A 25,274-nucleotide genomic window follows, 5' to 3' on the forward strand; every position below is an offset into this window, starting at 1 on the left:
CCAGGCTGTGCTGCCAATATAGCCGAACTGCGTGTTGTAGGAAATACAGCTGAAGTGTGAAATCACACTTCACAGTCAAGGTCAAATCGGTAGTTGGCTCATCTTCCAAGCCTAATAATGAATGTACGAACAGTAAGGATCTGGGGGAAGTGGAAACTATTGTATTGTCAAATGGACTGCAGCCACCAGTAGAAAAATGACGTTTTCACAATGGAGCATCCTAGCTACTGACTTACTGTTATCAGAAGAGGCTTTGTCAAATAAATCCTAGCATCACCTGGGAACATCTGACTTCTTAAAGCCCCTTCTGTCTGGCTTTCAGTGCAGAGAGCAAGTTGGTTTCACTGGCTGGTTGACAAATGTTCTGTCTAGTGGGAGACAGAGATGATGTGGTTCATTTTTGTTGCTTTAGCTCTGTCAGCAGCTGAGGACTCGTTGTTCACCAGAGGTTTTTGACTCATCTGAAGTCCCTGACAAAGGTGGCTGGAACCTTGCCTTAGTGGTTCTGCTCTTCAGTCAGTCACACCGAAACAGATGCCGATGTTCAGACGTGTCTTGTCTGCCCAGAGGGCTATCACACATTCCCCACGGCTCCAGATTTTCACACCACCTTCAGCTTGCTCCATGTCACTGTAAGGGTTTGGGAGGAGTGCCATAGCTCTGCACACAATGAATGGGAGAGGGAAGGTGAACGCTGCAGATGGAGACAAGGCAAAGAAACTGGGCCTCAGAGGCAGCATGGGGTCTTCTGTGCTGTATGGCTGGACACTGTGGGAGCTGGCAAACTTCATTTGCTGCCCACAGCCTTCAGAATGCAACTGTGAGTGGCTGCTCTGGTCCTCCTCTGTGTGCAGACTCCCTGTGAGGCAAGCCCTGGTGAGCCAAAGCTCTGGAAGACGTGTTGTAGGCAAACTTTAAGAGGAGGAGGAGAACGGCAGAGAAACCCAGAAAAGGAGGACTCGATTTTTCCAAAAATTAAATTTTCTAGGAGCCAGTCCTTTTTTTCCCCCTGCCATTGGGTGGCATTTGCAAACAGCGTTTGTGACACCAGGCAGCAAGCACTTCTGTGCTCTCCCCTCATTACAGAGGCCTGCCCTCAGTGCAGGCTTCACACCGAAAGTCCTCATCACGGCCCTGACCCCCACATAGCCCACACTGTCTTAGTAACTCCTTAGAAGGAAGATTGCAAGAAAAAAAACTTAATCTGAGAGTCCTGGACAAAGCTTCCTCAACAAAGTACGTGCTTTGGAACATCCACACTCCTTCAGTACCTCTGTGTACCAGTAAACCCTCCGTTTTCATGGTCTCATTAAAAATTTCTCCTTTGTATCTAATATATTGGATTTTCATCTGTGTCAATAGACGGTGGTTTTAAATGGTCCAGGATGTCCAACAGCATAGTAATTGCAAGTCAAATTAAAAAGTTTGAAATGAACAATGGAAAAAAACCAACCCCTAGATCTAGATTTTTTTGCCAAGATTTTCAAGGTTTACTTGGCTGCTTCTTTCCTTGCTTATTTTACTTTCCAAACTGGTGTGTGTTCACAGGCATGTACAGTGGTTCCAGCGCTAACCATAACGGTCCCTCACCAGGTGTATTGCCACCTCCTCACGACGTCCCTTCAAGACACCACGCACTTGACTCTGCCCTTTCCAGTCCACATCACCATCAGTCACCGCTGGACAGTGCCAGGGAAGGGTATGTGTGTGAAACATGCTTGGCCTCTGCCTGGCATGATAATAAATGATTTATTGTTTATTTTACTTTGCATGAGTGCGTTCGAACAAAAAACACTGGCCCCAACTGAGCAATTTTGTCTTGTTTTACAAGCACAGAATAATTTAGTTTTGAAGGGACCTCAGAAGGCTCTGTCATCTGTCCCCTGTGCAAAGCAGAGCAAACTTTGGCGTTGCTACCAGGTTGCTCAGGGCCATGTCCTTGTCTTCAACAAAACACACTAAGATTTTTTTTCTTCATAGAATGTGGTTGTGTTTAGCTTTCAAATTTTTTTTTTTCAGTTCTTCCTTGATGACTTCTTGTAGTTTTGGATAATTGTAGAGAACTTTTCTCAGCTAAAATGAGAAATCTCTCAAAGGATGAAAACCCAAGCTGTGACTCACTCAGGAATAAAGCAGCGTGTGCCTTAGTAAGACTTGGGGTTAGTGTCAGAGCAGCAGGCTTGCTCACTTCCTTGCTCTCTGATAAGGTTTTCTGCGATTCATCTCTCAGCAACAGGCGTTAACCAGTAAGCTCCTAACCAGGGAAGAGGATATTATCACACTGATTGTATAGATCGATTGCATGGCATTGCTACAATATCTGATCTTTCTAAAGCACTGTTTGCTCAAGGATCTCTTAACAACTTCTCACCAGTAAAGAATCTCTGTAAGCCACAGAATTCTGCTCCAATGTTTTTGCACAGAATGTTTTTGGTGCCTAGCCTCATGCAAATTAAACACCGAACTTAAAGAGTTTTTCTTCCCAGCACTTTGGACAGGGAAGGGACTTGGATTTTGCTTTACTGGTGGGAACTTGGGATACAGAGAGTTTAAGAGATTTTTTTTTTTCCCTAGGAATATGGTGGGGTTCTTTAGCAAATACAGCGGTTGAATGAGGAGTTTTCCATCCTAGTCCAGTGACTGACCCATTCCTTCTTTTATATGGGGAAAGGAAAGCCCAGGAAGTTTTTAATTCTGTGCTTTAAGCAAAGGGCAGAAGGCAGAGCGTGCGTGGCATGGAAAGGGCAGGGTAAGGAAAATGACACCTGGAGTAGCTGAAGAACAACCTGACTGAGGAAATTCAGTTAGGAACAAATGACTCCCTTGTTTTTTCTTAATTGGGGAATGAATGGTGTGGCAAGCTTAGCTTCTATAGCCTGTTTCTCTTTCAGCCATCTCTTCTGACCTATGCCAGTATGACCCTCCAGTGCATGATGCATATCTGCCCATCAGAGGAACAGCCTTGTTCTGTCCCTCAGTTACTGAAGAGGTCACATAAGACACCTGTGCCCAACCCTTCTCCTTCCCTCCCTTGCCACCCACATGTCAAACCTCAAATGTCCCATAGGCAGACTCATGCCTGAGTGAGTCTATGGCAGAGCCATGGCCAACAGGAGGCACTGGGAATGCTGATTGAGGTGGAAGTTATACCAGATAAATATAACGTTTTCTGTAGCAGAGAAGGCAGTGAGCACAAACAGGAGGAATGGAGACAGACAGTCCGACACGAAGGTAATGCACGAGCTAATCTTTCCCTGCAGAACGGGACTGTTCGAGCCTGGGGGAGCAGGATCCCTTCCTCTCATTGCTCCCCAGTGCGCTGCTCAGCTGTTTCCTCTTTGAGTTGGTTCCTAGGGGAGTTAAGGCAAAAAATTCCCAACCAAAAATGAAATAAAGTAATGATATACTATGGGAAAGATTTAACAGGCTGTCAGTAAGGTGAATCTGTTTCTAAGGCACTTGATGTTCTGGTACTGTTAATAAGAAATGAAAGTAAAGGCTTGACCACAGTGAGGACGACAGGCGGGCTTCCAGTTTGAGTGGTCTGAAGCTCCCAGGTGCATTCTCCTTGCTGCCCCTCACATCTCCGTGCCAGAGCACAGCACTTCTCTTTCCGCACAGACACTGTGCTGAGGGAGCTGCTTCTCACCGAGCTCCTTCTGCAGACGTGTTCATCATTTGCTTAGGCCAAAGTTTACATGAGAATTGTCTCTGCTGTTTTCAATGGAAGTGGAACAGAGGAAACAAAGGTGCTGATTTATTATCTCAGTGCTTATTTACTTAAATAATGTGAAATCTTTGCAGAAACACCATAGTTAATATCCTGTAACAAAATACAAGAGTGAGATGTAACAGATTTCTAACTATGATCCAAACCTCAGGAAACGAAGAGTGGAATGTATTTTGGAATAGTTATTTTAAAACAGGGTATCTGGTTTCATGACATAATTACTTGGAATTTTTCAGCATCTCAAATACGATTTTCTAAACTCAAAATAATCTGCATTCAGCGCTGTCATACCCAGTCCAAGATCCTTTTGCTGGATTTTAATTGTTTATGCTTACATTATTAATGACTGCTGAAATCAAGCCCATACGTGACATTTTAACTGCAAATACAGAAACACAGTGTGAACTAATAGTCCTTGAATTTCATTTAGCATAGTTCTGTTCAGAGCATCCATCCATTTAACTGGGAAAAACCACTTACTAATCTAATCCTTGGAGCCACTGAATTATAGAACTGTTACACTTTTGCCGCTCCATAGCGGCGTGCCATCCCTCATATAGAATATATATGGTTTACAAGAGGAAAGGAACACCTAACACTACCTTCGTATTAACTGCTCCAGCTTTCTGGCACACGTACAGCGTTTTGCCTCATTTGTCAGCTGTCTCAGCATTCATGTTTAAGTAAATGTGAAGAATTTCTGTGCTGTGAATCAGTACGATGACAAGACTGGGTTGCATAGTTTAAGTCTGCGGAATGGACCAAATGATTACTATCAAGAAATCTAATTACTGAGTCATCACATATGCAAGATGCCAAAAACTACATGAGGCAGAGTACAAATAGTCTACTCAAGTTTGACAGAAGAGTCAGAATTTGATTTAAAGGCTTTTTCTTTTTCTTTTAAAAAAGCCCTGCCATCCTTTGCCAAAGTCAATACCAAGGGCAGCAGTCAATTTTCCCAAATGGTTTGCTAAAACAGTTAAATAGTTTGACAAAATTATCTAATTCACTTGAAAATGTTCTAATGAAAATCTGACTTCATTACCATGTGTATTTATACTGGCTTTATACGATACGGAGAGTATTTTCTCAAATTCTGGTATGAGGTGTATGCTAGACCAAAAAATTTTACTTATATTGCTATTAATTAAACTCAAGGAGTGTGACTGAGAAATATTTTGGCATCCAGAAAGCGGGCTTGCCATGATCCAGGTTTAAATATATATTTATTTTTTTATTTCAGATAGCAAAGTGTTATTTTAGCACTTCTTGTAGCATATGCCATGTATCATGTCTAACTCAGTTTCATTTGGCCCATTGCAAAAATAGTCTCTTTTGATTTGTAGTAGTACAAAGACAGAAAAGCAGCTTTTAGCATTAAATCTTACCTGGATGTTGCACTTGGCTTGCTTTCTACTATTTTTTAGCTGCTATTACCCAACTCATCTAAAAAGGTACTTAGTTTCATTTGCAAACCATCTCTGTAAATTCCAGCTGAAACTATCTAGTGTGATGAATTATCAGCTTAAATGAAACCCATCTGACTAAAGTTAAGTGACTTTGAGTGGTGGCACCGAGTTAGGGATTTGCACCAACTTAGCTTAATGACCCAACAAGGTCACTTTGTAGGCTCTGAACACGGTCCCTCTATATGCGGCTGTGAGGCCCTCTGTCACTTGTGCTGCCCATAACAAACAGCACTTATGTTCTCAAAAGAAGCTTGGGGTACTGGCAAATAACAGCTTTACTGGGAAGGTGATGTGTCTCCAAGGGAAAGGAAAGTGAAACTATTTTTTTTCAATGTTCCTGTGGTAATTTAGGTGATTTCTGCTCTGTAAACAGAGCAGTAAATGAAGAGCTAGTGGGATTAACACATCTGTGATGTCCATAGGTGGTGATTAATGAGAACTCTGAATTCAGTCTTGTGAGCCTTTAATATAAAGGATTAAGTGATCAAGGTCAGAGGAGGGAGCTTATACAACTCTCTTGGCCAGGCTTCTCACCAGCTAACTGAAACCAGTACAAACCATGTTCCAGATCCCACTGAAGAGCCACTTACCCGCACAAAACCACAAGAAACAGGGCTTAAAAACAATCAACTGAAAAGCGACATTTTAATCAAGCTGCTTCAACATCAGAATTTCTGTCTGCTTGAGTTCTCTGTATAAAATTTAGTCCTTCTTGTCTCCTTACATAAAGCAACACAAGGTACACAGAGCCTCCCTTCTTGCTCAACCAGGGAACTCTAGATTTGAAATTCCTGATATTTCTAAGGTTGAAGACAAATACGTAGAATAAAATACTGCGTGTTAGATTTTTATTTGTACCACTACCATGTTATACTTTGTCAACAAGACATTGCAAGCCCGCTCCTACCCTGCTTCCATCCCTGTTACATGCATTGCCAGGACCCTGCCAGGTGCCTCCAGTTCAAAGAGGAATTAGCCCCCTGGCTGCTCTCCATGGGCTGTGGAGCAGGAAAAGGCACCCTCCAGCACCCCACAGCTCTGCTCTGTGGGACTGCTTTTGGCTTCATTGCTGGTAGATGATGATGGCACACATAGGGTTTTGTTGGTTGCTTGCTCATCAGAGGGGACCAGATGGAAATTACAGCTGTAAGAGTTTCACTGTTGTTTGCCAGCAGCTACTTTTCAGGAGCATGACTGTTTCTGGGATAAGATTTAAGAAACTGCCCCCAAACCAGTAAAAGACATGGGGAAGATTTTTTTTTCAGTAGGTTATGCTATCTCCTTTAACTGCCAGAATCCATGGCCAGGTAGGAAAACACATTTGCGTACCTGATTCTCATGACTTTCAGTGACAATTCGGTGTTGAACTACTTATGTCGAAATTTGATTAATCTGTGAGTTTGCGAGCTCGCGTAAATAAATTGAGTAGTAACTGGCACGTTTCTAGAATCTTTGTAGGAAACAAACTTTTACTCTCTAGAAGTACTCTGGTGAGCTAAATACCTATACAGTTTTTATAACCAAGGAGATACATCATTCATTTATTGTGGATTCCACTGGAGAATGCTCTTCATTTATAATAGAATACACAAGCCAGTGTTTTAGTCTTTCTTTCAAAAGCACTAAAACCAATAACAAGAAACAGATATCTCTGACAGCTGAAAACATTTTCAATGGAGGAAGCCAAGAACCCATCATAATTTATCTCAGTGTTATGGATCTGAGCACGCAAAAGGGGCATCAGTACATCTGTCCAAAGAAAGAACAATGTACAGGTGCGGAGATGAGGTTCATGTAACAAAGAAAATCAGTAATTAAAAGCATCTGGTTTCAAATCCCAAGTCATTTATCTCATTGTAGAAAATGTGATCAGAATTCATTTATAATCATGTCCAGATAGGCTCACACAGTTTTTTTCCTCCCTTAAAGCAAAATTAGCATTAGCACAGGCTTACTTCAACAATCCACGGTTAAGAATAACTTAGCGGTTAATCACGGGGTAAGATATTATTTGGGCATCAGCAGCAACAGGAGAGCATGTATTTCATTTGTGTTTCTAGGAGAAATCTTGTGTTTCTAGACTAGGATCACCTGCTCTGGTGATCCTGCTCTGGCAGGGGTTGGACTGGATGAGCTTTCGAGGTCCCTTCCAACTCCTAAGATTCTGTGATTCTGTGAAAAAGGCTGGATTGACATTCATTGGAGAGCCTTCATCAGTGCATCTCAAACTAAGTGCTGCATTGCCTGCCCAGAAGAGACACTGTAAGCAAAACTACCTTAGAGTAAGAAATAAGAGACTTACAGGAGAAGGTGGGAGGTTAAAGGAATTGGTCAGAGTAGCTCAGGAACCATTTAGGATGCATTCAACCTAAGCTCTTCTGCTTTATAGTAATGATTTTAGCCATTACTGGTTTTTTCTGCAGTTAAATTTACACTTAACACCTGTAAAGCTGTTTTTTTTCCTTTTTTTTTTTTTCAAATTTTGTTTTGCCTTTTAAGCAAAACTGCAGTTAAACGTAAACCACATATGCCAAAGAGAATAATTTACCATGGTCTAACAGAGTAAGTTACCTTAACATCTCCCACTATTCGGTGTAGTGCCTTTCAGACTGTAAGCTTGAAGAAGGCATCAGCTACCTGCACAGGCTCCACCTGCACCTGGAAGCATCTTGCTGCGGGCACGCCAGAGAATAATGACCTTAAATGACTACAACAAGACAGAGCAGTCGAGCATGCAGTGCATGCTGGATAATACAGAGCAGACAATTTCTGTGTTTGATTGCACGTCTTTGTAATTGACTTCCTGGCAATCACTTGAACTTAAGGCCGTGCTCTTTATTTGAATATGTTTTGATAATTCTTTAACCACATTAATAAGGATTTTTTTTTTTTTACTTCTGAATTATATTCTCCTGCTAGATTGTTTGCAAGAATAAGTTTTCAAATTTCCCTCGGGTGTAGCAGCTTCCACCGCAGTGATTCATGAGCTTAATTTCAAAAGATTATTGAACAAACCCTTGTAAATAAAGATGTCTTTTAGATTGACACAGTTCCCATAACGATGGCTGTGATTGACTGCTCTGCAGAAATTGCACGTATCAGGTCAGAAAAATTGTGTAGGTCTTCATTTAACGTAGAAAAAACATGTTTGTGTAAATAAGTCAGTTTGTGGAGGTAATGAAATGCCTTACAAAATACTGAGTTATGTTTTACGTCCAACTGAGACTTGCACGGTATTTGTTAGAAAACACTGTGAGTATTTCAGCAAGTCACTCTGTTATCTGAAGAGAAGGCCCATGCAGAACGCCTTTGAGTGTACCAGGAAAAGACTCCTTTGGCTCCCGTGTGGTTTTGAATCCAAAGCTGGTTTGGAATCACTGTTCCAGTATTATTAAAAATATTCTAAAGCAATGAAATGAGCTAAGATTCTTCAGTCACATTGGAGGTCCCGCAGATGTGTTCGCCACAGTGTCTGTGAAACCCCCTTCACTGCTCAGAGCTGACCAGCTCCTGCACTCGTTGTACAGGCTCCTGTTGGCACTGCTCAGTGTGCGTGAGTGAAGACGCAGAACTGGATTCAAGCAACCCAAGGCGTATTTTGAATGAAAAATATTTACCTAGAAGCTAGGAAAGGGCTGGTATTGCTTCAGTCCTACTCCAAAGACGTAACACACGCAGAGGTGGACATGTCACACGCTGCCTTCGTAGCAGGACCAGGACTAGAGCCTGAGTCTGTGACGGCAGCACCTCCTCAAGCTGGCCACCAGCACAGCGAGAAAAGAGAAAACCAGAAACCCCCCAGTGCTGGATCTCGCAACCACGGAGCAGAGACTGAGGCCCTGTAAGAACGGCCGTGTGTCGCAGCCCAGTAACTTCTTTTCTCACTGTTTATAAAAAAGGATCATAAAATGCAATGATGCTCAGCAAGGTGATCTGCAATGAAGGATTTATTCTATAGCAGGGAGAGGAGGGAAAGAAGGGAAAGGAAGAAAGAGGGAGAGAAGGAAGAGATTCCTTGCATTCCAGGAGCGTAGCCAGAGGCACCTGGCAGTGATTAGTGCGAAGGTTCACCCAACTTCAGATAGAGTCCGTCTTTAAAAAAAAAGGTAAAAAACAGTGAAGGGTATAACTGTTTCCTGAGCATGTGCTGACAGAAATTCCCGTAGGGCAAGACCCAGAACAGAAACACGTGGCAAGAGATTGGGCGCTATCCAGAGACCAGATTAGCAGAGCTTTACACGTAATTTTTAATATTATGGGAAGAGATGAAAATCAGTGTTAACTTTTTTTTTTCCATTTAAAAAAAAAATAAAATAAAAATCTCCTGGTCCTGGAAGTGACTTGGACTTTCTCACAATGTAAGAAACTACAAAGCCTGGGAGAGAGATTTTATGAATGGACTGGCTGGCACGCTGGCGTTTGTGGTGGAACCTGGTACATGGCAAACCTCAGATTTTGTAACTAGCTGCAATACTGTGCAAGTCACTTAAGATAAAACGTGGAGCTTCTTTGCTTTGTGCTTCTCACTCTGGCACTTTGCTATATGCATTTTCACATTAATGCAAGTTAAACATAATTCTCAGTCAATATTGTTTGATATGGTGACATGCTAGGCATGAGAACTGTATTACAGAATGGTTTTATAACCCAAAAGATTAAAAAAATTGTTTGAGATAAGGGACAGATGTTTTTCAGTCTGGGTTTGGTCCTGTTTCCACTGAACTCAATGGGATATGGGCTGAGGTTCTTTGTGTAGCTGAGGAATCTGCCAATCAAGCCATCACATCATAAAAAGAAAAAATAACCCAGACAGTTTCCATATTGGAAACATCCCTATCTTAGCTATTTCTGTTTTGCGGTTACACTTCATTCCCAGTTATTATTCAAGAATCTTAGTTTGGCTTTATTTTCATTATTTTTCAATTTGCAATTCCATTCAATATTCACTAAGTACACTGTGTGTAGTTTTTGGCAGTCGAGAGATGATCAACTAGATCATGAAAAAGCTCATCTTAAAACAGCTCAAAATCTACTTCACCTTTCTTACTCAGTGCTAATTTGTGCAGGAGCTGCTCTTGAACAAAGACTGGCTAAAGCAAAGCGTGAAACTGCTTCTTACTCAGACTAAGTACTGTGGGTGAATATAGAAAACATACATCTTGACATCCTGGCAGAAAGCTCAGAAAAACGAATGTCAATGTGTATTTATTTTTTGGTTCTTTATGTCGCAATAATATCGGAACAAGACATTTGGTGTGCATTGTGAAAATACACGAGTTCTTATCCACCACTGCCTACTTGGGGAGGCTGAAAGAAGAGGCGGGATAAATAATTCTAGACCAAGATATTGGTATTTGTAGCCTATTAGGTGCCTTTTGTATAGATCACTGCTACCTCATGTCACACCTGGATAGGTTCCTTCACAGACACCTTACAGTTTAATGTGAACTTTCACAATCCAAAATATATTGCTAAAACACGATCGCAAGAAATTTTATGTACAGATTGATACCGTCTATGTTTTGACTTTTAATTTTCTCTTTAAAATAAAAATCCTTCTGTTAAGATCTAGATTTCTCTGAGTTCCCACTGCTGTGACACATGCTTTGCAGCAGAGGTGAGGAATCGGGTCACTGCCTCCGTCCAACACTTGGTTTAATGGCTCTCCGTGGGCAGCATCCCAGCTGCCTTCAAGAGCTTCCCATAGGAGGGGCTGTGATGCTGAGTGTTTGGAGGCAGCGTTTAGCGCGGTGCAGAAATGCACACAGCATCATATGAGCTATGTGACTGAGTTAGGGCCAGCTCTTCCATCGTTTTCTGTCAGCTGCATGGATGAAGGAATTACATAAACAAGGTTTTTCTGATTAGTCCTTTTACTTAATTGTCTACTGATGCATCCTCAGGAGAGGAATGCATTAGCTTTGCCATTCCACCTGAAATCATGGGTCCCCCAAGACCAGTGTTATGTCTTCAGCGCCATCCTACACATGGTGCTTCAAAGAGGGTCTGAAAAAACCCGCAATACCTGGTCGGTCATATGAAGTTGTATGATGAGTGAAGAGAGGAGAATTCCTCTCTGCCTCCGTGGGCGATCAGTTTACATCCTGAAGCACAAGATTTGATTACCCCTCGCTTAGCGTGGAAATGTTGGTTTTGGACATTAAATTATTCAGTCCCTATTATAAAAACTGGGTATTCTGTTCGATTCTGTGACTTCCTGTGGCTACGAACTCCACAAGCCAGGGCATGCTGTGCGAGCAAAATGCTCCTTTTGTTTTAAGCTGACCTGATTCTCTCTGTGGTGCGTGCCCCGTTGCTCCTGTGTCTTGGACAGAGTGGGGAGGAGGCTGGCTCCTCCATTGCGCTCTTGTAATCTGAAAAACTGCATTTTAAATGCTCTGCTTTCACTGGCGTGCTTCTAGTTTTGGCAGTTTTACTTTGTGAGAAATCCCTTACTGTTCAAGTCTATCTTCAGCTGTTTTTAACTCCCACAATAATTTAATGCATCAAAACCAAACACAGCTTTTCTGGTTTTACCACTATGTAATACATGGCCATTACTCAGTAGATTCTTACTGCATCCAGCTGTATGGTTCCCTGTCTGTTATTATCACTGCTCAAGAAAGTTGCATATTATTCCTACAGCACTGCTGTTCCCCAAAGATACTGTAAGTCCAAAACCAGTCAACACACGCAGGGAACAGGCTCTTTTGGTGCATACCTCTCTGTATGAGAGGTGTTGAGAAGCTCCTACTATTGTTAGGGCTGAAGTCACCAAAATGAATCTTCAGTGAAAACCTTTCCTGCCTGCATCATATATTAGATACAGCAAAGAGTTTTAGCAGTAGCTGTTTCATTGGTAGGCAACTGGAATTCTGGATTCGGAGAGGGCCCGCTAGGAACTTCAGTAGTGTCTGTAGCAAATAACAGCTACGAATAAGGTAAATGCATGTTTAACAAGTTACCTTTCACATAGGGACATGCCATTTCTGATCATGAAGTAGTAAAAGCCTTGCAGTGGGTTCAGCTGTTGTTTGAGTTACTCAGTGTTTGCCGTCAAGCCATCCCTGTGTGACTGTCGTCAGTCAGACTACATCAGCAGTGCAAGCGGTCTGTGAGAAGTGTTAACGGACACGAACTGGAACACAGGAGGTTCCACTGAAATTGGAGAAGAAACTTCTTCTCAGTGAGGGTGACAGAGCCCTGGCCCAGGCTGCCCAGAGAGGTTGTGGAGTCTCCTTCTCTGCAGACATTCAAAACCCGCCTGGACGCCTTCCTGTGTAACCTCATCTGGGTGTTCCTGCTCCGGCAGGGGGATTGGACTGGGTGAGCTTTGGAGGTCCCTTCCCATCCCCAACGTTCTGGGATTCTGTGATTCTGTGATTCTTCTTAGCTTTGTCACAAGGCTAGGGAGATAGCAGAAAGATTTATGCTCCTGAACAGAACTATTCCATGTAGCCAGGAACCCTCAAATGTAATGAATTAAGAAGGATAAGGACTTTTTCTGCTTGTGACAGTATTTCTTTATATATCTCCATATAGCTAATATATAGGCACAGATATATATTAAAGGGCCCCAAAAGGACCTGCAAATTAACTCAATTACACAAGTTAAAATTAAAGTAAAATATATGGTATATATTTATTATTAATGGCTAAACCAAAGCAAACTGTGGTTGTAGTACAGCATTAACAGGAAATGTCCAGGCTATTAGTTACTGAAACACATGTGCCTGAGCTACTGCTGGGGATTTTTAATGTCTCCAGCTGAGTTCTGGTGTGAGTGGTGCAGTGTAGTTCAGTGTTCCTTCTTCTGCAGAGAAGGCCTCTCCTTTTAAGCTCTTTTCTGTTGCTACTGCATTATGTATTTGATTTGTGCCAGGAATGATTCCTCTTCTCTTTTAACAACCTCAGTATCACAGCAACCTAATGAGTAGGCAAATATTCAGGAGCGAATTAAAAACATGGCACTAGGAACTTGCCTGTTAGCTGACGAAAAACCTCTCCGTGAGCGTGCCAGAGCACATTCGTGCATGCATACACACACACAAAATAGTATTACAGGGACCAGCTCGAGCCGTAGGCGTTGTGATTAATATTTTAAGGAGACAAATCCCCACGTTGGCCACTCGTGCTAATATAACCAGATTTTTCTGCTGAGCAAAGCTCTTTGCTAGCTCAAAACAGTGCACTAACCTATGGGAAACGCTAAATTCCCTCTTTGGCTGAGCAGAATGCAGTAGATTTTATGGTGACCTGCTCAAGTGTACAAAATTCTCTTCACGCGGGGGAGACAGCAATGGTCAAGTATTACACAGAGCTTTTGGGTATGACACAGAGCTTTCGGGGTTTCAGCTCGGGTTCCCGTGCTGCAGTCAGCTCCTAGGATACTGGCTGCCTGCAGACAGCAATGTGTGCTGAGCTCCAGCCCCCTCGGCGCTGGATGGGGCCCGCTTGCACCCGTCCTGCCTCGCCTGGGGAATCTCACCTACCCTCAGCCGCTCGTTGCAAAGGTTTGGAGGCACAAACACTATCACGACTCGCACGGGAGAAACAGGAATGCAGAAGAGCATGGATAAGTGCTGCTTGATAAATAACAAGAAAAATCGTTAAATTCTTGTCACGTAATCAAGATTTCAATAGCCTCTGGGAGTAGTTAAACCGGGTAGGGAAGCTGGGATGTTCCGTATTCCCTGTACACCTCAATGTACTATTTTTGTTTGACATGCAACGTATTTGCATAGAACTTAAGAACGCCACGACAGGACCATCCTAACAAAGCAGTTGGCAGCGAGCAGCCCAGCAGGCCTCTGTGGGGTGCTGCATTTCCCAGCAGTAGCCAGGGCAAGACATTTCACGAGCAGGCAGAGGAAACCCAACACAGGCAGCTGCAGAGTGCTTACTCACCAGGAGTATTTTCCTCCCTCATTCACAGTGGTTTCTGGCTCATCCAGGCCTTGGAGTTTTTAGTACATCTTTTGTTTCTCTTTTAAATGTGTGTGTGGTCATTAGCCGTATAAATGTCACTGTCACGATCTCTTTTAGCTATTATCTTTCCAACGAAAACAACTGCAATCTTTTTAATCTCCTTTCAGATAGAAGCACTTCCAGGCTTTTAGCAGCATTTCTGGTACGTTGAGGACAATGTCTCCGTGTGTGCTGTTTGAAGGGCCTGCTGACCATTTTGGAATGTTGTCATTTGTGGTTGTGCTTTGCCAGCACTCACTTGCAGCCTTGGAAGAGACCACGGCAAAGGCTTTTCTGTAGGTCCCAGCAGATAACATCAGCCCCATCTTCACGCAATAGTTCACCACAGACACGCATTTGAGAGCATTTGCAGAAGATACAGCTTGTAGTTGGGCTGCACAACGGCTCATTTAAACCTTTGAGGAAAACTGCAGCCGCATGGGAGCCGACCTGAGCGTTTAGCTGCTGCTTGGCAAATAAACTCGGTATTTTCCCCCGAGCATCTGCTCCTCAGTTCAGGCTCCGGGGAGCATTTGCTGTCTCCGACCTGAGGAGGGCACAGGTGGTCCCCGCATTCCCTGCGCCCGTTTTTTTACCACCTCTGCAGCCCCACGCCGTTTCCCTCCTGTCGGTAAAGCTCTGCTGCCGAGCGCTCTTTAACATGTACTTAAACCAAAAAACAAATAAGATTTTTTTCTTCATCGCATGTTGGTTCTTAAAATTCGGTTTTCATCCTCTTTGTTTTACATATTGCTGGTTGTCCCCCATGAGGGGGCTGTTACCTTTATCACCAAAACGTCATTTTTCAGTTCTTACATATTTGGCTTGAAAAATGTCTTTGCCTTCACCCATTTAACATGACTGGTGTGATTTGTCAGTTTAGTCTGGGGATATTCAGAGTCTATGTTTTCTATTATATGCCTTATTTTCCTGTTGTAGGAGATGGAATTATTTCAGCATAGGATGGACTCTGACTGGTTGATTTATTTAAGCCCCTTTTAATAGAGTGCCGCTGTGACAGCTTTTGGCAGTGTTCCTCTGCCTCTCATGTTAAATTTGATTAAGCTGTTGTCACCATTAATTCACAGTTCATCTATATTTACCTCCTGAACGCTCCCATGTAGTGCTTAGCCCTAAGTCAAGCATACCCTCGCTCCCCAAGTTTAATCCTTACCGCTCCAAGAAGCAGTTGTGTACACTGGCAAGGAAATGCTATTGCAAATCGCGGGTTATGGTGTTTGAATGGCCTGCACAGAGGAAGACCCCAGTGGTATTTAATTGGGTTTTCAGTTGATTCTTTGTACGCCTGCAATGGTTTGAGCTCAATATTTTTTTCCAGCAGGGTGATGTGTATTATAACCTGCAGGGGTATTTTTATCCCTGCACCTCAGGACCTGTAGCTGTGCAGTTTCAGCAGGGTGGCTCTCAGGTGGTTTTTCTAGTGTCTAAAGGTTCCAGTGCTGCTCAAAGAGCCACTTCATATGTTTAGCAAAAGCTCCAGAGGCAGCAGAGAGTACACGGTGAACAAATGGTCCATGCAGCCTGCACATCTGACAGCGTAACACTGGGCTATGGAGCAAAAGGCCATTTGTCACAGCTACCAAAGAGGGTAAAAGATCCAGCCTCTACCTATTTACTGATTTATAGGGTCAGTTTAATGCTATGAAAGAGGTTTGTACGTGAATGGCCAAGGTTTTAGTCCCATCTTCGGCACCATGCCATCTCCTTGGCTGTGAACAGACAAAAGACAAAGGGCAAAGGGTTTGTCCCTTCTGGGCCAGCTGCTGTACCACCCCATGCTGGGATGGTTGTGTTGGGGCAGGGAGGAAGCACTGAAGCTTCTCTCCTTCGCTGGTGGCAGAGGATGCCCAGGGACTTCATGGAAGTGGGGTAGCAAGGTTCTTCCTCAGCTGCCCCAGATCCCTGTGGCAGTCAGGGACTACCCCAGCGCTCCTGTGCTGGTCCGAGACCCAGCTGGCTGGGGGGAATTTTCCATCTCTCAGGTACAACCACTTCTCAGCCTTACACTGAGCAGCGCTGCCACAAGCAAACACTTACTCAGGCTTTTTCTTTGACAGGATGGTACCATCTGATGCAGTTAACGCTGTATTGCCAAGTCTAAGAAAAAATCCTACATGAGGAATAACTGAAACTAATGCTTTTCTTTCTCTTGGCTGTAACATGGGTGTAAAACTTTGCCCTGTTACAGCTATGAAGGCACTTAAACAATTTATTTGCATTTACTCTAACTACATTCCTCACTTCTGTTTTCTGGACGTGTTTCTCGGCTCACAAAATTTTAAATTAAAACTGAGCTGTGTCTAAGTTGCTTACTGAGAAGCGGTGTCATCTTGATCCTGACATTATGGATGGCACAGGGAGGCAGTGTAAGCAAATGGAAATACTTTACTAATTCCTTTTCCTTCTAATGAATACCTGAAAGCAGCACTGCATTGTTATCTTCCCCTCCTCCCCGTATATTTTGTACCTGCAAAATAAATGTTTCTGTAGTTTGGCCATTATAGAAATAGGGCCTTTCAAGTATTTAATCTCATCATGTATTGCCCATATTGTGGTGTGATATGTGAAGTTTTTCTGTATTTTCTTTTTCTAGGCTTGCTCCCAACATAATCTCTCCACTTGTCAGCCCCCTGAAAGCATTAGTTCCACCTTCCCTATTGCAGAAACACGGCTCTCCATCATCACACAGCCAGTCACCAAATGGGCAGCAATTTTCTGGAATACCAAATAAACCATACGCTCAGTTTCAAAACCAGTCTGTACAGCAGGGATCTCAAGGTAATCTCTTTCCTGTTCTTTTTTCCTTTTTTAAAAATGTTCCTAATTCCTACTCATGGAGAAAGAATTCATTTCAGTTCTTGCGTTTTTGGCCAATACTGTCTTCTTAAGAGATTGACAGCGTTTCAATGGGAAGTCTTATGTTTAAAGTTGCTTGATATACACACAGACCAAAATGTTCAGACCAATTCATGCTGTGATACATTATCACAATGGGGAAAGCTATCACAACAGCAGGTTTATTGCATATATTCAGGTTCTTTAGGACACGTTTTCAAAGAGGTCCTTACAAGATTGAATTATGCCCCCAAATAACTCCAGATAACTTCTTCATTTCAAGATGAAGTGAAATATTTAGCCCAGACTCACTTCTTTATCAGTAAAGGCTGGCTCTCACCATGAAGCAGATGGCTCCAGCGATGCACCTCACCTGACCGGGCATCCCATCAGCTTGGAGAGAGCGACCCTGCCAAAGCAAGAACACCTCGTCCCAAAAGACGTGGGCTGAAGCACACCTTGGCAATGCCCTGCTAGACATGAGCTTAGACAAAGAAAAAATATTTTGCCATTTATTATTTGGAAGTTTGGCATCCGTATTATTTAATGTAATAATGTACAAAGGTGCTCTGTACAACTATGGAGTGCCAGTGTGATCTGAGGACAGGAATGGGGGCAGCTAAGCAGCTGTCCCACTGCTTAATTTACAACATTTTTTGTTCTCAATTACCCAGCCTTTTTAATCAGGAGCTTATTTACCTATTCTGGAGTTCTGCTGTGGGAACTAATTAATGTTTCTGCAATATTTTGAGGTATAAATTACCAAGAGATTATTATTATCACAGATTTTTCCAGTAACAGAAGCTTGCGTATTTAAGAACTATGTTATATAGTCCAGATGGTATGCTGCTTAAGCGTGGTAAATATTCCCAAAAAAGAAGTGTGCAGGACATCTGTCTGTCTGGTTGCAAGTATAACCAAGCATATAAGTTTATACAGGCAGATAACCAGCTTTCTGAAGCTCATTTCACAGCCGTACTGTCATTTATAGGAGGTCATTTTTGGCTGGCAAAGTATCACATGCGATCAATCTACCAGTGGGCGAAATAGGAGGTTTGCTTTCTCTCCGTATATGCTAAGGCTGGGTCTGAAACACAACTCACAGCTGTAACGGGGTTCAGTATCCCAGCAGTCCCCTCTGCCCTTCGCTCGCTGAGGAGTATTTTCGCTCTTTGTTTGGACTGTCTCAGTCTGCAAAGTTAAAGGATATTCTATGAAATGACTGGCGCTGAAGGAAAAACTAACTCAACCTGATGCTCAATAGATTATTCAATTTAAAAAGATTAACTCTGTAAGGGAAAAACGGCAGATTTATGATAGCATATAATGATATATGATTATGTTACTATAATGAGCTAAATAACTACAAACCACAAGAGGAAAGTTTAGCAGCTCATTACTGCGGCAGAAACAAATGCATAGACAGAACAAGTTTTGACCCACTTAAATAAATTTACTTTATTCCTTAAGAAAACCACATTTCCTTTTGAATGAATTGCTGCTTTCTAAGTGTTATGTCGTGTGGTTTTGAAAAAGCCGTAATTTTCCACTTTGGCCAAATGTTGAAGTATTATTACAAATTCATTATGGAAATGGTCATTCAAAGATCAATTTTGATTAGCAGCCTTTGAAATCCCTTGATCTGTAACCTGTACTCAGCTGTACTTACTCGACATCTTTTTTTGCATCCCAGTTCATTAATAGCACATTTTTCTAATGGCATCTGTAGTAATTTGGGAGTTTTGTATTTTTGCTGCAAAAAGGAGCACCAGCTGTAGACCTCGGCATCTGTACAGGAGCACATAAAGACTGTGGGCCTGAAATTTTTAGAGATGGCAAGCTTCGTCAAGCTGGTAGCAGAAATATTGATAATGAAAGAATAAGCTGACATTATTTATGTGTTTAAACCCAGTTGTAGTAAGATCACATGGAAATTATTACATGCTGAAAGAATTTGGCAGCAATGGAATCCTGCAGTTATTTATACCTGACGTGATTTCTTGTCAGAAATTTTATGGAATTTGAAAAGCTGAGATTTATTTGCACATACATGTAAATGACATGACATAACAAGACGGCATTTAATAGGCATATTCCAATTATTGGCTCATTACATCATTCATTTTAAAGCTGCTTGAAGTTTTCTAGGCCGTGCCTTAGAGGAACAGAGGCAGCCAGAGCACTGTGTGAAGTGGCTAACTGTAGCTTTTCTGTCACAAATTATTTCAAAGCAAACCTTTAACTAAATGTTATGCTTGGAACTTGTTTTATTCCTTTATTAACTGCTATATTTCTACATCTACTGTACATAAAACATTTAATAGTGATCATTTAAACTGACAGGACATTTAGTAAATTCTTCACTTGAAAATTAACCTCAGAAATTTTTTTATTTAAATCAAAACTGAAGGAAAACCTGAAATCCATGTGGAAAAAAAAACATTGGTGAAACGCTTGTTGCCAAATTGGTACCACACTTCTGCTCTCCTAGAAGGAGCAAAGATGTTTGCACCAGACGAGCCTTCTTGCTTACTTCTTCTTTTAGTCACTGAAGGGAGTGTTTTTTAAGGCCTTGTAAAAAACACTCCTTGTTTAGTGTAATCAACCATTCATGGTTAATTGAACCATCGGCCATAGGATTTTAATATCTTAATTCCTAATACTTTCAGCGTAAAGCATTTCAAAAACTCTAAAGGAGCTACAACTAAATGGCATGAACCAAAACCACCTTTGTTTCATACTGCGTGTTTTAAAAATGTATGAATGACTCGTATTGCATATGCAAATCAAACATTGTATTGCATGCAAGCAACAAGTTTCATTTCCCGTGGCTGTGTAAAATGAATGAAACATCTGGGAGGAGCACCCAGTGTTGCAAAAGTCCTTGAGGCTGCTTTAACTCACATGGCCTTTCCGTCTCTTGTCTAATTACTTTGGGTTTTGAGGAACACTTAGCCTTTAAGCAAGCTGGAATTTTCCCGTTTTTAATGGTGTAAAAGATGTGCGAGGCTCAGATCCGCTGGAACAGGTTGCCTGGCCTCTTGAGCCATGCTGGGCTACTGAAGGCCATCAGCAAGAGCCAGTCAACCTGGTACCCAAATGAACTCTCCGATTGTGCCTCTGAAGCAGTGGGTGGGAGTATGGAAAGTACAGAAAAAGTCATGAAAGAAAATCTTGCTGACACAGCACTGACACTCGTCCTGCATCCTTTGTCCTGGACGTGTGCAATTTCAGCCACCACAAGACTCATTTCCACCTTCCAGGATTAACATTCAGCTGGCTACATTTTGAAATACAACTTCTAATACTGCAGTCGTAATTATTCCTACCCAAGTGTTGTTTCATGCTCAGTTGAAGTGCAGGGAACACCACCAAATTCCTCCTATACATCCTAGTAGTGGAACTGCAGATCAGGTTCAATTGCAGTTCTTTAATGTTTTGGAGGCAAAGCCAAATTATTTCTGAATAAACGGCTGCCGCTGCCTGTGAAACCTCCACGCAGTCCTGTGAGAGGTTGTTCTGAAGACAAGTCATGTAAACAGAAGGGAAACACAAGTTTCCTTATCCCGCTGTCTCATCTTTTCTATGAGCCTAATGAAGAAGGAAGAAAGCTTTCATTACGCTGTTTAGGTCAGAAGGGTTAAAAGTCCCATTTTTTATGTTGTGGTTTGTTTTACCTGACCAGTGTTCTTGCTGCAACCTTTTCCTTCCTCACTCCATCTTTATTCTTTAGTTTGCTACCTGCATTTATTGCACCTGCAAGCACATTACAACAGGAACGGTGTATTTCTCTGTATTTTCTTTGAGAAGTGCTTAGCAGAAATCTGGTCCTGGTGAATACAGCAGTGCAACAGCACCGCTATTTCCTACTTCATGTCTACTCACTGAGTAGTTCCAGTCACACTTTTTGCACTGCCTTTTCAGGTCATGGCACGGTGATGCTGAGGGGTAGACGCTGCAATCCAAAGGAGAATTTGATTGCTTATGGCAGTTCTTTTCCAGACTTGTGATTCTGAGGCAGTTCTCTGCCTCTATTTTTTTCCTGAGCAGCTAGACACTGTAACTTAAAACACTTTAAAAGAAACCTTTACCCATAGGTCTTGAGAAAACCCTGGATCCAACTAGTTTCAAGCCAGTTCTGTCCTGCTTTGCTGTTCTCTGATTTTCCAAGCCGCCGTGCCAGCCCTGTAGATCATAGAGATATCTCATTGATTTAACAAAGGCAAGCCTGGGAGCATGACGAAAGGGCAGGAATTACAGAGACAGACAAAATACACGTCATGCCTTCCCTAGAAGTGATGTGTATAGCAAGCGTTCTGGAAAAGGCTCAGTTTTTCTCTAGCAATGCATGTAAGTGCTCTCTGTAACCAGTTACACCTCATCTGAGGCCAAGCGTCTCGTTTTTCTTCACTGCTCATCTCAAAAGGATATATTTTTAGAAGGCTTACAGCAAGGAGTTCATGTTTGGTAAACAGAAAAGTCGGGATAATCATCAAAAGCCTATCACTGTACCTAAAACCACATCAAAAGATGGTTTTGCTACCTCTCCTAAGAGCTCTTTGGTTTTTTGAGCCAGACTCTCCAGGAAGTAAATAGAGGTGGCTGTCTATTTATTCCGAGGAATGACATGCATCATTTAACACTCAGCTTTCCAAATTTCTGGGCCACCTTCTACATAGCAGCAAATATGAAGAGCTTTGGTACAGTGTGCACAGTGTCTTTATCTAATATAGTCATCCATTAGTACTTCACCAATCATGGATACCAACAATTCAGGTATTTTGTGGCGGCTGATCATATATCCTCAAGAAATGAATCATCTAATCCCTACAGATTCTGCCAAAACACATATTAAACTGTGACACTTCAGAGCAAATCTTTCACCACTTGATGAGTTCATTGCATTTCTGCCTCACTTAGCCTTATTCAGCACCTTAGAAAACATGACCAGAATGAACAGCCAGACCCTGAGCTTTGCCTGACACTATCTGCTTGGTCAAGCATTGGTAGTAAAGGGAAAATGTAGGAAAAGACAGGAGATCTTTCTTAATGGGAAAAAGCTCATACACTGCATGATTTGTAAGGGGCAAATTCCACCCTGTACAGCACCCAGGTGCTCTGGTGATAGGTATGGGCATTCAATTGCTAAACAAACAGAGTGAATAGCTGCACAACTGGCCCAGCAAGTCAAGTGTTCCACTGGAGAGTGGAGCTGGGCTTCTATCAGCTGAAGATCTGGTTGTGGCTGTGTCTGACTGAGCTACCTGGGGCTTTGGCAGTAGTTCCTTAGCAAATGTTTCAGACTGAATTAGACTGGGAGAAGAAAGACAACAGGTCCATATTTTAAGTCAAGTCTTCCACTGGAGAGTGGAGCTGGGCTGACTTCTATCAGCTGAAGATCTGGTTGTGGCTGTGTCTGACTGAACTACCTGGGTCTTTGGCAGTAGTTCCTTAGCAAATGTTTCAGACTGAATTAGACTGGGAGAAGAAAGACAACAGGTCCATATTTTTTCTGACAATTAAAGGAAAATCCCGATGGCACATTCTACTAAACTTGAAGCCTGATTTGGTTGACTTCGGTTGCACATAAGGGAAGGAGCGTAATTTCAGAAGGGACTTTCAGAGAGGGTAGGATAAGGGACAATTAATATGAACGTGCAATTTGTTTGCCATGAACCTGGAATCAGGAAGAGTTTATTGAGGCAGGAGGAAGGAAGAGAATTAAATCAAGCCATGGTTGGTATAAATCTTGTGGCCTGCTTTGAGCTCATCCTTATGGGAGCAAATAACATTTTCTTTTAGGACGTTGGCACAAACTTGTAAGTTGTAAAATTCCTTCCTCAGCAATTCATTTGTCCTTTACTGTTAAGTGTCATATTTTGTCATGTACAACTCATTCAGAACATTTGCTGGCAAAAACCAAACTGCAGGAGATAAGAAATGCAGGGTATGTGGGGGACAAAAGTCAAACACACCCCAGAAGCAGAATGACCGAGGCAGCCAGAGACCATACAGATTTACCTTGGCACTTCTCAGAAGCAAGAAGAGCCTCTAGCTGAACTCAAAGCCTTCACCTGACATCCATCTGTAGTCAGTCCTGCATCTCCAGTTCAGTTTTACTTGCAGACTGTGTTCCCACCATGTTCAGTGAGAGGGGTTTAATTTGAAGTAAGGACAGTCTGAGAAAGGAGAGGTTTAAGGTACTCATAAAGGTATTTTGAATAAATAGCGCTGTGTCCAGCAGAGCACTGGATGGGAAAAGACTTTACTCAACTGAAAACAAAGCAGGGCTATTCATTTAAATACTGCATTAATGTATTTAAATTAAAAATAATTCATTATAGACACATTCCCTTAGGTGCTGTGCACCCTGGACCTGATCCAGTGGAGTACTTACTACTTAGCTTCTTACACAAGAGGCTGTTGACTGCGTTCAGCTGCTCTATTGCTTGAAACAAGCACATCCTTGAGACTTTTGCTTGATGGAGATCACAGTCCACGGCACCTTGTGGCGCTGAGTCTGATGTAGCTTTTATATTATTATGCCTTATAGAATAGCAAGATCATTTTCCCGCAGTTAAAACCAAGGAACTAACCCCCCCCCAATAGTAATGAAATACTGTGACAAGAAATGGAGCTAATACCATTGCAGTGGTGTTAAAATGTGTGTGCAATATCTGTTTTCAGGTTACCAAGGCAGCTTTCACTCAATACAAAACTGTTTCCACTATGGAGACTGCTACAGAACAATGGACCAGTCTGTCAGCAGTGATGTGCTAACAGGGGAATCCCATTGCTTTAATCCGCTGAGACAGAATGGCTATCACATACTCAATGCACCTTTAGCTTCAACAGGTAATTTATTCTGCATTTAAAGAATTATCCGTATGACATTTTTAGCAGGAGAGGAAAATAACACATTTTAAAGTCAGTATTATTACAAAAGTATGTCACAGAAATTTGTTTGCATCTATAAAAATCCCAGAAGGAAAGCAAATTTGTTTTCTTTAATCCTCCTGTATTTGACTGATGGACGAATTCTCCTTTTGTTCTGCTGGAACACACACCTTCAGGTTTGCTCAGGCAAGCTTTCGTGATCAGATCAAATTTAAGATGATAGTTAACACAGCTCTGAGGAAAACAGCAGCAGCAGGGACTTTCTGGCCATCTAAGAATAAAAGGATGGCTTTGTTTTCCAACACTGACGTTTACAGAATGGAAAGGCACTGCTCTGATATATTCAGCTAAAGATATTAGTCAGTTCTTTTTTGTTCAGGAGTTCCTTTGTGTTTGTGCTGTTGCACATTCATGACGATTGCGTCTTCCTGTTTGGCTACGTATTTGCATAATGTAACATTTCAAAAAGTTATTACAGCTAGATTACTGCAATACTTCAATATTTAAGGATTCGTTTTTATAAAGCATTTTTTTCCTACTTTTAAAACCGTAATTAAGAATTGACAGAATTACTGAAATCACACCAAACGCGAGTATTGCCAGAGCTGTGGGACGCTGCCATTCACTGCAAGTTTTACGTACGTATAGCTAAGGAATTTTCCTTCGTGTCTGAACGGAGGAGGGTATCTCAGTTAAGGACAATACTGAAAACATATGTGTAAATGCTTTTTGAAATGGGGTCTGAGTCAGACCACAGAATTAGAGTTGACTTTCCTGTTTGTTTTGTATTAAGGGAGACTCTGTTCAGAGCGAGCGTGCATGCATTTGCCTGGTGTTCCATACCAGAAAGTGTATGCATCAGTAACCAACACGAGGGAAACGTTGAGGATGGAGTTTCAACTTCAACTTCGGATTCTTTTGTGTTATTCATAAGTTTGATGTTACTAAAACAGTTTTTTTTTCATGTTAACATCAAATTTCAAGTTTAGATTGACAGCCTGCAATATTTAAAGAACAGACTAAATAAACTTTCCAAAAGAAATTGTAGGAGCAAAGAATAATACTATGGCAAGACACCAACTTCAACAACAGTTGATTTTTTCTGTCTGGGACTAAACTGTTATGAAATGTTTCTGTGTAATATTTTTGTTTTTAGAGTGCTTATTGAGGTATGCAAATACTTAAAAGCCTGAAACGTAAATATATATGAAATACATAAATCTTATCTTTTTTTTACGTGTAAAATAGAACCATTCAGGTTTGCAAGATTCATCAGGGCTATGCATTAATGTTTTGGGGGCTTTTACAGCACCATTAATATTAAATGAGATCTCATCTCACAGGACTGCCAA

General features: G+C 41.9%; 1 protein-coding gene across 1 annotated transcript in view; it reads left to right on the plus strand.

Annotated features, from left to right (window-relative positions):
* The window catches only part of GLIS1 (GLIS family zinc finger 1), a gene marked incomplete at its 5' end in the record, with an annotated part of 41,855 nt that overhangs the window by 14,096 nt on the left and 2,485 nt on the right, over positions 1 to 25,274 (plus strand). Inside the window, 3 exons of the mRNA XM_010181771.1 lie at positions 1,549 to 1,699; positions 16,784 to 16,968; positions 23,713 to 23,880. Of these exons, the coding sequence (XP_010180073.1) occupies positions 1,549 to 1,699; positions 16,784 to 16,968; positions 23,713 to 23,880 (504 nt within the window). The remainder of the gene's footprint in view (positions 1 to 1,548; positions 1,700 to 16,783; positions 16,969 to 23,712; positions 23,881 to 25,274) is intronic.

This window comes from Mesitornis unicolor, unplaced genomic scaffold (genome assembly GCF_000695765.1).
Source record: "Mesitornis unicolor isolate BGI_N332 unplaced genomic scaffold, ASM69576v1 scaffold3843, whole genome shotgun sequence".
Lineage (NCBI taxonomy): Eukaryota > Metazoa > Chordata > Aves > Mesitornithiformes > Mesitornithidae > Mesitornis > Mesitornis unicolor.